The sequence below is a fragment of the Schistocerca nitens genome, chromosome 6, assembly GCF_023898315.1.
Source record: "Schistocerca nitens isolate TAMUIC-IGC-003100 chromosome 6, iqSchNite1.1, whole genome shotgun sequence".
Taxonomy (NCBI): Eukaryota; Metazoa; Arthropoda; class Insecta; order Orthoptera; family Acrididae; genus Schistocerca; species Schistocerca nitens.
Genome location: NC_064619.1, coordinates 172,471,433 through 172,489,009, shown reverse-complemented (window position 1 = coordinate 172,489,009; position 17,577 = coordinate 172,471,433). Strand labels below are relative to the sequence as shown.

The 17,577-nt window shown below is 40.7% G+C and overlaps 1 protein-coding gene across 2 annotated transcripts in view; it reads right to left on the bottom strand.

Annotated features, from left to right (window-relative positions):
* Positions 1 to 17,577, bottom strand: part of LOC126262286 (very long-chain-fatty-acid--CoA ligase bubblegum) — a 215,895-nt gene that overhangs the window by 6,111 nt on the left and 192,207 nt on the right. For both annotated transcript variants that reach the window (XM_049958805.1, XM_049958804.1), the window contains exon 15: positions 11,095 to 11,220. In XM_049958805.1, coding sequence (XP_049814762.1) covers positions 11,095 to 11,220 — 126 coding nt within the window. The remainder of the gene's footprint in view (positions 1 to 11,094; positions 11,221 to 17,577) is intronic.

Below are 17,577 nucleotides of genomic sequence, written 5' to 3'. Positions count from 1 at the left end.
CTTGTGCAGAGCTCAATATTGCCTTCAATATGGAGGAACGCTAAATCAGTTTGTCTAAGAAGCAAACAGGAAGGATCCATGATGTGATTAAAAACGGGAAGTGGCCACTGTGACGCTCACATAAAATTCAATGCTCAGTCTTCAGTGGCTGAGAGTTTATAATCAGAAGAAAAAGTAAGACAAGTTTGTGTCACAAAATCTGCAAAGCAGGGTTAGGCTACTGATGATTGCCACTGCATTTTTTACAATGGTTCAAATGGCTTTGAGCACTATGGGACTTAACATCTATGGTCATCAGTCCCCTAGAACTTAGAACTACTTAAACCTAACTAACCTAAGGACAACACATAACACCCAGTCACAACGTTTTTACAATGGAACTGCAACGTACACAGATACCAACATTGTTCAGATGATCTGTTCAATAGAATGAACAGCACACTTAGTGCGACACATGACTTACAGATAAATTTAACATGAACGTAACGAAAGGCAGAAAAAGGGGAACAGCAAATTGCTTAGTTAAGAAGGTGAAAACAAAGCAGTAGAAGAGAGAGAATTCTCCTACGGGAAGCAAGATAATACAACACGACTGAACCAAGAAAGTTATTATAAGTAAACCACTGCAGGTGAATCCTAAAAAAAGAATAATACTGATGTCAATTTTTAAATGCAAATTACTCAGAAGTTACTGAAAAAAACGAAATGTGAAACGTGCGCAAATTAAAGATGAAACTGGAGGTATCTGAAATCCGATATTATAGAAAGTTGTAGAGAGAGAAAAGAACAGAAATTAAATATTCCGGATGGAGAAGTAAATCTATAGGATACCTTTAGTGGTATGAAGAGATTTGTTAGTGGCATGCCGCGCGGGATTAGCCGAGCGGTCTAGGACGCTGCAGTCATGGACTGTGCGGCTGATCCCGGCGGAGGTTCGAGTCCTCCCTCGGGCATGGGTGTGTGTGTTTGTCCTTAGGATAATTTAGGTTAAGTAGTGTGTAAGCTTAGGGACTGATGACCTTAGCTAATAGTGCCATAAGATTTCACACGTTTTTTTTTTTTTGTTTTTTTTTTTTTTAGTGGCACATCTGCGACTTATTACATGATAATTTGCCGCTAGAGCAGTAAGGAGGAGAAAAATCTCGGATATCGGTGCAGATAAACATACTAACCGCGTTATTGGGAAAGTGAGCTGCCGTATGTATGTAGCAGTGTGCGATTTGCAGGAGGGGATGGGGGGATTTCCCCCTCTCCGTATCAGACCATCCCCTCCTCTGGTTTTAGTTTATGCATCCCAACCTGGGATGTTTGTTTCCCACGCACTGGAGTAAAACTTTACATATAATTTAAATTTGTGGAGCCGAACACTGAAAGTTTTTAATACAGTCTTACTATTAATATGTTTGCTTATTAATTTTGAAAAAGTGTTATCTAGTAGTTTTTGTTGTTGTCTTCAGTCCAGAGACTGATTTGATGCAGCTATCCATGCATGTAGTAGTTAAGCATTTCAAAACGTTTAGAACTAAATCATCATTAAGATGTTGTCATTGTTGCTTTCGTCTAAGGTGCGTCATCCGTTTACTTGCGAGCTTGTATCATGATGGACGAAAGTATAACGGTTTCCAATAAAACTTGTTTAATAATATATATACGTTTGTCCTTTGAGGGAGTTGCTTGCGATTATTTTTTTGGCATTGTTGAATGAGAAAGTGGGACAGGAGAATGCATTTTCAGCACACTGTTAGCAGCTCTTGAAAAGTATGGCATTACAAATGATGAACTAAAAAACCACCTTGTAGGTGTCGCAACAGATGGTGGCTCAATAATGCTTGCACCTTACAAAGGCGTAGCCGCTCTACTGCGTAGTCATTTACATAAGGATTTAACTGTCGTTCATTGTATGAACCACAAAATGAAATTAGCCGTCCACGATGTTATGAATGATGTAGCAGATGTATACCGTATAAAGGTTTTTTTTTAGATTCCTTACATTCTGTGTTTTTTCAAAGTCCCAAAAATTAGACTACTACAAAGTGTTTCACAAGAATTATCCTCGCAGCTATTAAAACTAGGCCATATTTTTCGCGTACGTTGGGTTGCTTCCTCATTTAATGCTTTTCGAGCTTTTCTTGAAAGTCACAGTTCTCTTGTCCGTCTCTTTAAAAAACTGAGACATGATGGTTCCTGATCAACTCAGGAGAGATCTAAATTTGAAGGTTTACTAAAACATCTCACAAAGTGGCTTTTCTGATAGTGCATACGCTTGAATAGTGAGTTTCGGCATTAACATCTATTTATAAATAACTGTTTATCCATGGGTAACGCCACGGTCCAAGCTAGTAACATATATAATTATACTAACCCCCTAATACATCCCCCCCACCCCACTGGTAAAAGCACAAATTGCACATTGGTATGTAGAGATGAAAAGATTGTCACAAGATAGAAAGAAACGGAGGCCTGGTTAAATCCAGTCAAAGTAGTCATTACTTTTACATACAGACAAAAGGTATGGCGTACTAGTGCTTCCAATAGCCTACCACAGAAACAGATGCATTTACCAAGATCGAGTCTATGACTGGCACATTAAGTGCTCTCTACAACACTACTGTACTTTTGATGTTAATTTAAGCAAAGTTTGATGATAATGGAGAACGAATTTTCCCGCGCTTTAGTGAAAGGAAATTTCAAGACAGGGACCTCTAGTCAACTGCGGAAATCACAGGAAACGTAATTTTGGGTGACCAAATGTGGATTAATATTTTGTTCCTCCCTAACGTAAATCAAGGTTATGGCATTCTCACTCAAAATAGCCTGGTACGGTGGGTGGTGAAGGGCAGACCAGATACAGTGCTGTGATACAGCATTGTGTTACAAAATACAATGCAGGTAAACTAATAGAGAAAATTTAATGCAAATTTGTGCATTCCTGATAAGAGCTATGCGTGAAGCCTACAGTAATTTAAGCAGTCGGGTCTGGGTAAGATCTGTCAGAAAAGCTCTGGCCGTGTATAAAGACAATGAACGAATTCAAACCTTCCATCCAGTCTCTCATCGATCAGTCGCTACTAAAAATTGAAAAAGAAGAGATATAGCTGAAATGGTACATTCAACGTTTAAAAATTCATTCTGACAGCAGACAGATAAGTGAAACATTAAATTCCCAATTTTAAAATGCATGAAAGCACATCATACCATTGTCTGACTGCTGCACATACTCACAAACAGTAATGAAATATGCACTCCCAGTACTAAAAACAGCGAAGATTACTCCAGGTGAAGCAGGCGTCAGTACCTGACGAAGTTACTATTAGATTTTTCATTGAATAAGCTATGGAATTAACCGCTCTCCTCGATCATATTTAAAGAGGCCTCTAGCACAATGCATACCCTCGCGTAACTGGAAAAGAACACAGTTCACTGCTGTTTATAAGAGGACGGATCCACTGAATCAGTGACCGGTAACGCTGCGTCAGTCTGTTGCAGGATCCTAGAGCATACTTCGTGCTCTAAGATTATGACGTTTCAGGGGGAAAAGCTTCTCTGAGGATCAGCAGGTATTCAGGAAAAACCTCTCGTGTGAAACACTAATTGCTTTTGACAAAAGTTTTCTGAGTGTCGTACCGCGGCATTATGTAAAAAACTATACTGGAGAAATGAACATTTCGGCCACGGTTACAGCGGCCATCCTCTGGGTGCAGACACCGTGGCAGCCACTACAACCGTCCGACCAACGGCACGTAGCGATCACAGCGCCGTGCTGCTCGGCGTTCGTGTTAAGTTCGTTTAAGTCACGTTGCTCGAGATGTCACTTGGTATAACAGAGACACACAAACTGGGATTTGCCTTGGTCTATTGGAACTGACAAATCCAGTAACAGGTAAGAAAAACTATGGTCATAGAAATGGCTTCTTCAGAAGGAGAAATTCTCCAATGCTTTATTACTATAGGGGCTGGAATGATCTCCGAAATTATTTAAGAATGGCAAGAAACGTTTTTTTCTGAGCTGCTAAGGTAGTCAAGTCACATTTGACGAAAAATAATAACGGTACTGCGATGAGAAAAGCCGTGAGCTACATTAAGGGTTTTAGCCACTGACAGACCACATCAAGATCTCAAATGCCGGGAGTTGTATGTCCACAGTTACTATATAAAACTACTCCTGAAACCGGCAATGTCATCTATATGTAAAGTCACACAAATGATGTTCGTGTAAACTTTATGTATAAACTTAGCACAAAAGATGTTCCATATAAATGTAAGAAACCCATTTCCAATTAGAAGCAGAAAGGCATGAACGATTGTGGCACACATCATGGTTTACAAATACCGCAATCGACGCGCAAGAAACCAGGCATTTAGACACCGTTATAATTGGAAAAGAAGTTTCAAAAAAAAAATGGCTCTAAGCACTATGGGACTCAACTGCTGAGGTCATTAGTCCCCTAGAACTTAGAACTAGTTAAACCTAACTAACCTAAGGACATCACAAACAGCCATGCCCGAGGCAGGATTCGAACCTGCGACCGTAGCGGTCTTGCGGCTCCAGACTGCAGCGCCTTTAACCGCACGGCCACTTCGGCCGGCAAAGAAGTTTCAGTCACATGCTTTGTTCTTTATAACAGATTACGTGGCATCAGCTGGAATGCTTTTTAAAAGTTGCAGCGACGAAGCCGCCGGGGTGGGCGATCGGTTCTAGGCGCTACAGTCTGGAACCGCGCGACCGCTACGGTCACAGGTTCGAATCCTGCCTCGGGCATGGATGTGTGTGATGTCCTTAGGTTAGTTAGGTTTAACTAGCTCTAAGTTCTATGGGACTGATGACCACAGATGTTAAGTCCCATAGTGCTCAGAGCCATTTGAACCATTTTTTGCAGCGACGAAGCAAGTATATTATATGCATGAAAGTTCCTCTTCTGCCACCATTTCGGCTTTTAGATCTTGTTGTCGATACATACCAGGATTAAATGTAAAAATCGCAGTACAGACAGCTGAAGGAATTTTATTCATAAAATATGTACATTTCACTGTCCCTGTGTGCCAAGAGACTTTTCGAAGAATATGTTCAGAACTACTTCACAAGACTGTCTGTCCGTGCCACAAGCATTGAATCCGTATACGTCACAGTCTTTACTTGGTACCCTAAAGTTGCCTCCACCTAATATTGCATGATTGGAGTACTTCCGCACTACCGGGCGTAAACCATCTTTGAATGACTCTAGAACTTTACAGCGAAAAGGGTGTCCTAAAAAGAATCCAATAATTTACTTGAGTTCACAGAGGCCAGTTAATTGCCTCCAGTTAACTTCACAGTCAGGCTCAATTTCGACCTCAATGGACGTAATGTTTTTGTCGACTGCAATGAGCACCTTCTATGACATCTAACCTGTCTTTTCTACAAATATTCCATGCCTCGTTAAATATTTAGGAGCTTTCTACTTCGTGTTAATATGAGCACAACAGTTTTCTAGGAAGGAGGTGAATTCATGGAGTTTTTACGAATTCTTCTGCAATTTACTGTTAAAATGTTGACATTTAAAATGTCTTTACTTTGTACGCTATCTCATTTCGCTCTCTGCGCATTGGTTGCCGCACATTCTTCAGAGGACCCCAGACTACCACCTAGCCTAAAAAAATGCACTGCTACCCGAGTAGCTGCCTCCTCTGTGTAATACACCCCTGATCCATCAAAGGGAATCCTACAGTTCTCCACCCCATAACGTAGACGCAGAAATCTGCAGCCAGGACAGTCACAGAATCAACGTAGTCTCTGACTGAGATCCTTTACTCGGCTCCAAACCAGAGGACCCCTGGGTAGGATGCCGCAACCTGCGAGCTCTGCGTGTATCTTGTATGCATGGCCAGCAGTATTGACCACGTCCGCTATGCGAACCGAAGACGGTCTCATAGCACAAGGAACAGGCGTCATTGGCCTTGACACGAAGACAAGATTACACTAATTACAGCACTCACAGAGGCTTTTAAACACCCACTCATCTCGCAATCCATATTTGACTGGAATTGGAAAAGCCTTTGACACACCCTGGCAGACATTCCGAGTGCACACTGGGCTTCTTTCCAGCCCTAGACGCTATTTCCCTGAGGGGTTCATAACATTTCTAACATCGGAGCTCCCGATAACTAGCAAACTGTCCCGCCGAGTGACTGCTCGGACCTGGCTCTACGTCCACTCGCAAGGTGAATGGGCGAGGCCAGACGTGCAGTCCCATGCGACACTCCAGTTCCTCACCGCGGCTATACCCCAACGGCAGCAACCTGCAGATACACCGGACCGTAGGTAATGTGTCTTCAACAGCTCGCGAACTGCGGCCAGCAACTCCCGTATTTTGCCCAGAGCAAACACAAAAAAAAATGGTTCAAATGGATCTGAGCACTATGGGACTTAACTGCTGCGGTCATCAGCCCCCTAGAACTTAGAACTACTTAAACCTAACTAAACTAAGGATATCACACACGTCCATGCCCGAGGCAGGATTCGAACCTGCGACCGTAGCGGTCGCGCGGCTCCAGACTGTAGCGCCTAGAACCGCTCGGCCACTCCGGCCGGCAGAGCAAAAACAGTCCCTGTCCATCCCAACACGGAAGTTCGAAAGCAAACAGAAAAAAGAAGCCCTAATGCCTTTTAGACAAGTACTTGCACTCCCAAAAAAATTCTTAGGATTTCAAACGCGAGCGACTAGGAAACAACGAACCTATCACTTCTCCAGAAAGCGCAGGGCAGGTGGCAAGGTGTTGCCCGTCAAGTTTCGTCTGCCTCACACACTATTATTTTGTCCGCATTTTTACAGTATTTATTCCCGCATAGAGTGACAGAAAATGAACTTCTGTCGGACGGTTCGAGCGACTAGTAGAATTGTGTACTGTCTGAACAAGATAAATGATTTAAATTTATCTTTCGCAAGAAGATCACTGTGTATCTTTTCGTGACTATCATTTAAATTCTCAGACATCCAGTCACACTTACGTATTACTGAGGTACAGCTGGAGCAGCACCACTGTCAAAGGTCTCACCATCTACGTTAATTTTGTACTGCAAGCAAGAATACGGCGTGTGGCGTAGAGTATTATTACTACTACTTCAGTAAAGCACTAATATCTCTAAATTTTCTCGTCTTACGTGGTATATATGTACGATGAAACATTTCTGTATGACTCTCGTGTTGACAAATATTATAAACGACTTGCTTCATGGATGAATTATTCTTCCCTAAGATTCCTCCAGAGAATTTAATTCTGGTTCTCCCTTTACTAGCCGGCCGCGGTGGTCTCGCGGTTCTAGGCGCTCAGTCCGGAACCGCGCGACTGCTACGGTCGCAGGTTCGAATCCTGCCACGGGCATGGATGTGTGTGATGTCCTTAGGTTAGTTAGGTTTAATTAGTTCTGAGTTCTAGGGGACTGATGTCCACAGATGTTAAGTCCCATAGTGCTCAGAGCCATTTGAGCCATTCTCCCTTTACCACAAGTATTTTCCAAACATCTTTACGACCACTTCTAGCATATTCATCAATTACACACCTCGGATGAATAATTTAAATTTATGATTCCTTTTTACCTTATGTCACTCTGCACTGATACCTGCCGAAAGTGTGATTCCTTTGCCGCTAACTCTTTATGATGGAGCAATAAAATAATACTAACACTGTGTGCTGCTACAGACTGTGTCGTTGTAACTATTGCACAGAGCAAAACAATGCACCTTTAGTTTCGTACTGTCTCTAAAGGCCTCGACCACGAGACAACAGTGAGCTCTACCTTTTATTTTGTAGCCAAGTCCTGAAACTTCCTGAGACGATGTGAGCAAGTTAGTAGTACCCGATGACCTCCACTTATGTTCTTCGGTGTTCAGGGAAAGAGCTATTGACATTTTTGTTCTGTAATATTCCATTTTTTGATATTTCACTAAAATTATTCTAATAAATCTGACGTGGTCGTGCAAATCTACGTTCCTGTATGTAACAGAATTTTAATTACAAAAATTTTAATCTTTAATGCGAAATTCCCTAAAGGTATTCGCAGATTTGAATAAGAATTATTTAATTAAATGATACCTGAGTTTTGTGATTGTGAATTCCAAGCGTCATACAAATATGATGATGTAAATGTTTTGCAGTTTAGACAATGCAATTATAATGCAACTATTTTCAAAATTGACATGGTGAGTCTGCATCTATGTAAAAATACAGTCCACGGTAAATCTTACAAAAAGCAGTGTTAGACATTATTGTTTTTGGTTTTTACAGATTTGTCTGTTTCTTCGTACAGTCAATTTTCGACAAGTTAGCAGTGAGCTTACTTTGGCAGGTACTGAGAAACAGTTTACGCTCTGAGAAAATTTAACATTAACCCAACTTAACAGTATCTGGTTGCTGGTTTTTTTAATGTAACAATTAACTGTTAGTGCTGGAACTGTATGGTTCAAAGTATGATCCCAGACTCAGTATCACATTGCATACATTTCATGAACATGTTTCTGGATTGTCGAGCTGACTTTTAAGGATTTATTCCTCTCAACATTAACAATTATTTTTATGAAGCAAGCTTTTGGAAACAGTCTGCTGTGTCTGAGGAGATACGCGTGTAACACAAAATAAACGACTTCTATTTTAAGATATTCATTGACCACCGCCTTTGAATTGTACATTTCAGCTGAGTACTGCACCAAGATTATATATTAAGAGATCATAGTAAACAGAAATGTATTGTGAAGCTTGCGAATCTATCAGAAGTGTTTGCCAGGCTATTGTTGTAGTAAGTTGGAGATGGTCTGTTGGCGTTTGTCTGTCTTGATCGTTGCAAACAGATGGTACGCAGTAAAAAAAAAAATAGCGTATGGCTATGATTTTTTTCCCTACCTTTATTTGGGATTTGGTACTTGGAACATTACCTGTCACCCGTGGTACAAATGAAACAATGTTACGATGCTGCTGCACACAATATTGTTTTATGGGTTTGGTTGGCAGCAAACACGTACGGTACGTAACACTACCCTTCTAGTTTTTTCTAATTTTTATCGATCTAGAACAACTGTGGCTAGGCACTTAACTTGCATCAGGATAAAGGCCTGGCACAGTAATTTCAATACTTCTTCCTGAAGCAATATGACGCGTCCTCAGTAAATATTGTTATATTGTTTACGGTGCGTTGATGTGTTTTTCCTTGTATCATTAACTGCTTTGACAGGAAATTTTTTTTAATAAGAAGTTATGTTTTCAGTTACGTTGCGTAACTTTTCCCTTAGCTTATCTCAGACCTTCACAAGCGTGTGATTTTTTGTTTGTTTTATTTAATCTTAGCCCCTCACTATCTTACTTTCCGCCAATTTTGGGTGCTTTCATCATGGACGGTCGCACTGGTTGGGGAAATGAGCGTGTCAGTTTTGTGAAGTGTCATGCCATAAGAACTATATTTAATTGGTGACACAAAAAACATATTATATCGCAGGGAAATTGGTGGTTATTCATTGCATATGAGAATTCCGTGACGAATAGTTCTCTATATTCCATATTGTAGAGGGGAGGAGGCAAGTACCCACTCTTGCCTGTGCCCCCCCCCCCCCTCTTGTGGATAGCTATGAGTGACATCCAGTGATTATACTTATGTACTTGTCTGCTGTTACTAGCTATTCTCATATTTTAAATGGTGCTTGATGTGTACTTGATATTCCTCTGTGCTGTTGCTAGTGGTACCAAAGAGTGTTTTGCGAGCTGTGGCGGAGACTTGCACTCACCTCCATAGCTTCTAAGGTGTGTCCACTCAGTAGTCGTACAGAGCAAGAAAGTTGCAGGAAATTATGGAATTTCTACAGTGGACCAGACTATTTAGCCATTGGTAAGATATAGCCCATGCCCAGCAGCACTCGTCAACATATGTGATACCTTGATGAAGTGAAAACTTGCTCTCACTGGACAGAAAAGGGTGCTTTGCTGTGCTGTGGACTGCACAAAATTTTAAATGTGGTTTTGCAGAAAAAACTGTCTCTCAATCTTGTCATTACAACTTGCACAAATCAACCAGTTGCTGGTAGCCTATAAAATAATGTTCCAAATGAAATCTTTAGCAACTGCTCATCGTTAACATGACTTGAAAAGACACACCTTGCTTGTCATGCATCCCAATGCAGCCATCCCAATTTAAAATATTGTAATCTCAAGTGACTGATTCTGCTTTATTTAATTACAATATCCCCAAACAACTGCACCTGCTCTAGCTGCAAGATCCCTTGCATTCAGTCCTTTCAGTCACTTTTCTGCTGACTATGGTGAGGAAGACACTGTTTCATTCAGATGATACAAAGGAATATTTTGTCTAATTAGAACATACCTGTATTACAATTTGTCTGTGGATAACAGTTGGTATCTCAGTACCAGCTCTGTAGGCTAATCCAGCAACATTATGAACATAAATTAATGAGTAGCTGTTGCATTAGATTTCAATGTGAAGCAGTTCCTCCTTCTGTATTTTTCTTTATAGAATGAAAAAATAACTGACACCAATAATCTGTAGCAAGTTTTTTCCCATACAAAATCGAATTCTCTCTCTCTCTCTCTCTCTCTATCTATCTATCTATCTATCTATCTATCTATCTCTTTGAAAACTGGAGAGTTCCTAGAACCCTCTATATGGATGAATTATGTGCTGTGATTCCTGGGTGTGGTGATTAAGCCCCCCTAATTTTGTTTGGTGTCTTTTATATGTGGTGCTCTGTTCAAAATCTAATTTTTGCGCTGCATATTCTATGCTTACTGTAACTTTTTTATTAATTTTGTCTCTTCATAATTACGAATGAAAATTGTATAGAATTTGTAACATCTGACTCTTCCAAAGAAAAGTGTTTAATAATACAGCTTTACATTTCCATCTGGTTTATTTCTCTGCCCACTTCAAGAGTTATGAGGACCAAAACCAGTGAGATACCAGTATTGACAGTAATGAAAATCAATTGTAAGTTGGTCTAATTATGTAGATGTACTGACATGATTATATTATTATTTCACTTGAACAGTGGCATTCAGGTGAGACAGCACTTTTTAAACTGGAGTATATTGTAGAACAAAAACAAACTTTGTACCAACCTTCTGATCAGGACCCTTCAAAATTTCTGACACAGTCTTGGCAGTGCTTCCATGTGTCTTACACCAGCGCCTGGCAATTGCATCCAGCTCATCTAGTGGTTCTCCAGTCTCTTTTTCAATTTCAGTCTGAAAATAAAAAAAATGTACCATTTGAAGTTATTCCCTCACTTGTGTGTAAAATCTCACAAACTCTCTTATGATTCACAGAGAAAATAGAAAGATAGCTGGTGAAACTGTGGCGGCGGCACCGTCCAACGCACGAAGGGCTGAACTACGGCACTGCCGACACAAGTAGGGGCAGCTGTACCGTTGCGCAGAATTTCGGCAAGGCGGTGCGTCGCACACCGGACCGCACGGGAACAAAGCAGTCGGCCAGTGCGATAGAGATGGGTCGAACTCGTTCATTCCCGTGAAGTACTTCATTCATTTCACTCTTTGCCGTGAAGCGTTCAAATGAAGTAGTTCATTCATGAAGTACGGAAGCCTGGCGAAGTTGCCCAGTTCGCCGTTCAGCCGCGGCTACGCTCGCTTCGCCTCGCTCGTACAATAAAGCTTCGTAATAATTCATATTTTTACCAACAGATGGCCGAACTATGCAGTAACGTGCACGCAACGTTTTGCGTCTTACAGCGTCTGAGTTAACTTAAATACAGGATGGTCGAAGGGGACAAAGGAAAGATAAACAGAGAAGCCTGTCACATATAAAGAAGGTATTACGTTTAATCTTGCTCGACATTTTCTCATGAAGCGCCAAAAAGAGTCTTCATCTGCCAAGTGAAACCTTATTTGTTGTATTTATGGACTGAAAACTAGGGCTACCAACGAAATGCAGTCCAAGTTTATGTTCCTTTTAAAATTTAATCCAAAATAGAATGAGTATGTTTACCACTGTCACAAAGTCTATATACCTACGCTAAGTAATTATTCAGAAGTTTTCCTGGAGATTTTATTTTTATTGAGAATAATAACCCTCTAAATTCAAAACGTAAACTGTCACCTGTAGTCATTGGTACGATTTCAGGTAAAATCCCTCTTATACAATGGCTAGCAACACGCGATCGCGTAAAAGTAATGAAATTTGGGGTTTCTTCGCCGATTTAGGTTATGTGAAAGCAAAGTGCAACTGTTGTTCTAAGTGTATTTCACCGCGCGATTCGTCGACAGGCAGTACAGGGAGGATTGAAGTAAAGGGAGAATGAGTGACGTAGCGCCAATGTAGTGAGAGAGGGAGAGGGGAAGAGAGTGAGTGAACGAACTAGAAAAAAAGTGGGGAGTGTACTATCTGTGGAGAGTTTGAAGTACCAGTTCACTGAAATTGAGTGGTTAGTTCACACTTCACTGGAGTGAAGCGTTCATTTAAACGACTCATTCACGAACTCCCCATCTCTACAGTGCGAGCTAGTCGACGCGACGCGACACACGTCTCCCAGTTCTTCCGCCGCGGACCACGTGCGTCGAGTCAACGTGACTCCGCCGTAAATGCGTACGCGCGGTCGTAAACGCAGTCGCCGTTAAAGTGTCTTTCGCTTCTTCGCGGACGTTACGGCGCCTCCGGTCGCGCCAGGAGCAGAACATTCCGTGACGCGGCCTTCGTCTCGCTCGGTCCACGCGGTCGCGCCGCGGCTCGTCACTGGAGTGTATACCCTCCGGGATCGGTGATCGGGCCGTGCCGCTAGGGCAACGCACCTGTATGGACGGACATTAGCGAAGAATGTTATTTGTCATTTATTGTAACGGTAGGAAAAATAAATGTGTCCTGTCCCGAAACCGCTTTAGTCGTTTATTGCCACAAAGCCTCTCCCTTGAGCATAGTGCGTGGGCGCGGCGATAAAGCCGGTTCACTGCACATGAGTGACTGTAAGCGGAGATACAACACGCTCTCGCTTCAAAACTAAATGGACAAAATTAATATGATTTGATGGAATAACAGTTCATTAAAAAAAAACCTGAAAGTCAATTTAAATTAAGAGAAACAGTCAAATTACCAGAGGATTGGATCATCTTATGAAACACTGTAAAGAAACAAAAAGAAGAATCAAAAGAAAAGGAACTGGGCTGAGATAGTCCTACTGGTTGCTTTTTTAGCTAATGAAGTGATCATTGAATTTCATCTTTGATTGTTTACTACTGCAAAGGATCCACATATGCACCAAAGAGTGTGACAGCAATCTGAAACCTATTGAAACATCTTACTGAATACTTCTCCAGAGCAATTTGCTTCTTTGAAATGAAGAGTGTCCAACATGATTGCCGCACAATGTGACTTCTCTCTGTATGGCAAGTAAATTTTTCAGCAGAAGAATACATAAAAAGAATATATAATATCAGTCTTCCAGACTTTTCATTCGTGTGTCCCATCTGCTTAATCCTTACTGGGGATATGAAAGAATAACTAGCTTCCTAAAACCATAATTTGTAAAGACTAGGTATGTTTGTAGTGTATATTAACTTTAAGTGTCTACATCAATATTCTGCTAACTACTATGAAGTGCATGGTGGAGAGTACATTCCATTCTACCAGTTATTAGGACTTACTCTCTTTCCAGTCACAAATGGACTGTGGGAAGAATTATTGCCTTAGGCCTAATGCCTTTGTGTGTGCTGTAATTAGTTTGATCATGTTTGCACAACAGTTTTTGGAGCAATAGGCCCTATTTTGGGGTTTGTAACCTATTCCTAGATCCATCCACTTGAAGTTTGTTCTGGGAATTTTCTAAGTGGGTTTTCACAGAATAGTTTGCGTCTATCAGTTCAGTTCTTTCGGAATCTTCAAGACATTCTCCCACCTGTTGAACAAATGTGTGACTGTTCAAGCTGTCCGTCTTTGTATCTATTCAATTTTGCTTGTTACTGCTATTTGGTATGTGTCCCACACCTTGAGCAATATTCTAGGATGGGTCACATGGATGTTTTGTATGCAGTCTCCTTTGTAGACTGACTGCATTTCCCTACTATTCTACCAATGAATCACATTCTGCCCAACTGCTTTACCCACAACTGAGGCTATGTGATTGTTCTATTTCATATCACCACAAATTCAACCCCTCTATTGCTCATGCACGTGAGCACCATCTTCATGTGGATCACACAATTTTCAACTTGTACGGCTCCCCTTGCTGATGAGCCACCACAGCTTTCAAATATTCACAGCCACAATAGCTCACCATGTGTGCACTGCCACAATTCCTGCACATGGGTGTGTGCATCATTGGCAGCAAGCATTGTTTGGTGGTATAGTTGCCCACACATGTCACGAATGTGTCAGTGAAGAAGCAGTGGTGAGCCACTTGCCCTGCCCCTGGCAGCACAAGCACTGGACCACTTCTCTCTTCTACCTCAATGGTTTGACAGTGACTGCCCTGTGGGCAACTCTCGTCAGCTGAAAGAGCCTCCAGTTCTCCAGTTTGTCAACAGCTGTAACCAGGAGTGACGGCGACCCTCTCTGCGATTGCAGGCCCTTGATATGTGAGACAGTGCACACAGAAAAAAAAAACCAGGGACTTGCACTCCTTTTTCAGGAAGTCATGAGTTGCCAGTTGCGGAAACCCCTTGAAAACTACCTTGATGAATTTTTCTGGCACAGTGGCACTTTTGCAGAAGGGCATCAGAAGGTTCAATACCTCCTTCATCACCCACCAGAAATATTTGCTCTCGGACAGCTGAATCCGTATGGTGTACAGCCTGCCCATCTTCAGTGTGAAATCTGCTGTTGTCCATATGGAGCAATGTTGTAGCAGCTGTGGAAACATGAGATGCTCTCTCCACAGCTGATTTTAAGTAACCAATGACTTAACTGAAGCAGATGATGCATTTTATAGCCATGAATTTAAAGTCGTATCCTAGCATAATCACAACTTCATGATGTCCAATGTATAACAAAAAAAATGGCAGTCAACAATCTGTGGCAGAAATAAAGTCTCGGTCGCTTTGTACACAGCGATTGAAGCTAACGTCTATGAGCAAACTCAAGGCAAAAAAAATCTTTTTCTGCACTAAAAGCAAACTGTGTTTTCTCATTATTGCTGGTTGCAAAGGAGCAGTGTTAGTTGGCACTCCGTTGCAGATTACAAGCAACACAGGCAGATTTCAAATTAAAAAAAAAAAAAGAATGATTAGAAGAATAATAATCGCAAATGAAAGAGTCAATATGGTAATGAAAATGACATTGAAAAGTATTAGAAAAAATGTATAAATCAACTAACTGAATAAAAATAATAATTAAAGTCCTTTTATTAGGTTCAGAAATAAAATAAATTTGCTACTTTTGACAGGATTTGAAGCTACGAAAATCTGCACATCAGGTTAATGTGGTGGTTAGTTGTATAGAATTTATAACACCTGACTATTCCAGAGAAAAGTATTTAGTGATACAGCTTTATATTTCCATCTGATTTATTTCTCTGCCAAATTTAAGTGTTGTGTGGACCAAAATCAGTGAGATACCAGTATTGACAGTAATGAAGATCAATTGTAAGTAGGTCTAATTATGTAGATGTACTGACATGATTATATTACTATTTCACTGGAACAGTGGCATTCAGGTGAGGCTGCACTTTTTAAGCTGGAGTATATTATAGAACAAAAATACACTTTGTACCAACCTTCTGATCAGGAACCTTCAAAATTTCTGAGACAGCCTTGATAGTGCTTCCATGTGTTTTACACCAACCACTGCACTATGCCACTACACTGCTTTAGGCTGTTATATTTATGACTGGTCGGAAGGATGAATTGCAGCCTTCAAAAATTCGGCAATGTGCAATGCTGTGGGAAGCTTATGTAATGTCTAATGTAAGACAATCTCTGTGATTATAATAACTGTGTATATGTGACACTTAATTGCATTTGGTGTGGGAGGATCCAGTAGCATTTGGTTAGTGCTGTGTATGAAATGTGTGTATGTCATTAGCATTGATTTTTTCTTTGTGTGTGTGTGTGTGTGTGTGTGTGTGTGTGTGTGTGTGTGTGTGTGTGTGTGTATGGGTGTATGATGAAATGCAAAATGAAAGGGCCATACCCAGGATTTTGGACACCAATACATCAAGAAAGAAAGCTGGACAAGGAATTGGAAGTGAGTTGACCAATAATTGTTGTGATAGTTTGGCAATGGCAAATGGTTCAGACATGACACTGAGTGTGCTGATTGAAGGAAACTGGCTTCAATGCGTGAAGTGTCAACTATCAAGTAAGTTTAATCAGACTTGTGCAGAGTCGCCACAGAGACCTGATTTCATGCTATTTATTTCTGGTTAGATGTATAAAGTATACCTCTAATTTTAAATGGCATCTGATTAAGGATCCCATTGTCAACCAACAAGAAAATGTGTTCCTAATAGACATCCAACTAAATTTGTTTCTGACCAGAGGATTGTAGAAGGCAGGTAGCTTGTTCTGAATGGAGAGCGACAGATGCAGAAATGATCTAGAACTGACAGACAGATATTTAATTTTTATGCTGTATATCATTTGGTCATGTGTGTCACTAACTGAGGCTATCAATACAGACCCTAGTCATACAATTATAAAAAATGCACTGTATTGTAAAGGATTTTAAGCAGTAGTACACTTGATGGCCAGATATCCTATAGATCTGCTAAAGGAAACAAAATATCACTGGTTAGAAAGAGAAGGCTCCTGTTTTACAAGTACAAATCCAAGAATAAAAAACATAAATGGTTCCAAATTGGTATCCATGAACATTCTGTCACTAGTATGTACAAATACACAGGGATCTTACTTGTGGTATGTCAGGTAAATGTAACCTGGTAAATTTGCAGCAAAGTGGGTGCTTTGAAAAAGCTCAGCTGCTTCTTCAGTTATATAAAATACATGTTTTTTACCTTCTACTGATATCATGCCATGCAGAATGTGGCACAATATCCAAACTAGTGCGAGGAGCATTCTTGGTAATGTGCTTGATGACATACTCAATTGCACAATTGAGATTGTGTCCAGGGTGTTACCTGAACCCATGTTATTGATATATGTTCTTCTTTACTAAGATCCTTCCTCAAAGAACCTAAATACAGGTGACATAGCTAAGATGAACTTGAATTAGAAATGCTAGTTAATTGGTAATCATCACGTGAAGAGGTCTTTACTTTTTTGAGATTTCCCCCCCCCCCCCCCCCATCCCCGCCTCTCTCCCATGACTATTTCCTCTCAATACTGTCTTCTTGATCTTCTCAGCTCTTTCCTTTCTTGTATTATCTGGCACTTTATGCCCTCTACTGACAGACAACTTATGATTTTTTGAGTTGTGTGTATACTAAATGAAAAATGCTGGTTTGCTTTTGTTCTTTGCTTTTGTTTATGTGTATACTTTTGTCCACCATCTCTAAAGAATGAGGTTCCGAGACTGAACCTATTAGACTTGGACTCTATCCTGAATTTTTGATTGGTTCAGAAGAGTTAACTGCAGTCCAATCTTCTGATCCACCCCTAACATTACTACTGGCAAACAAGTTCTTTTTGTAGCATTGT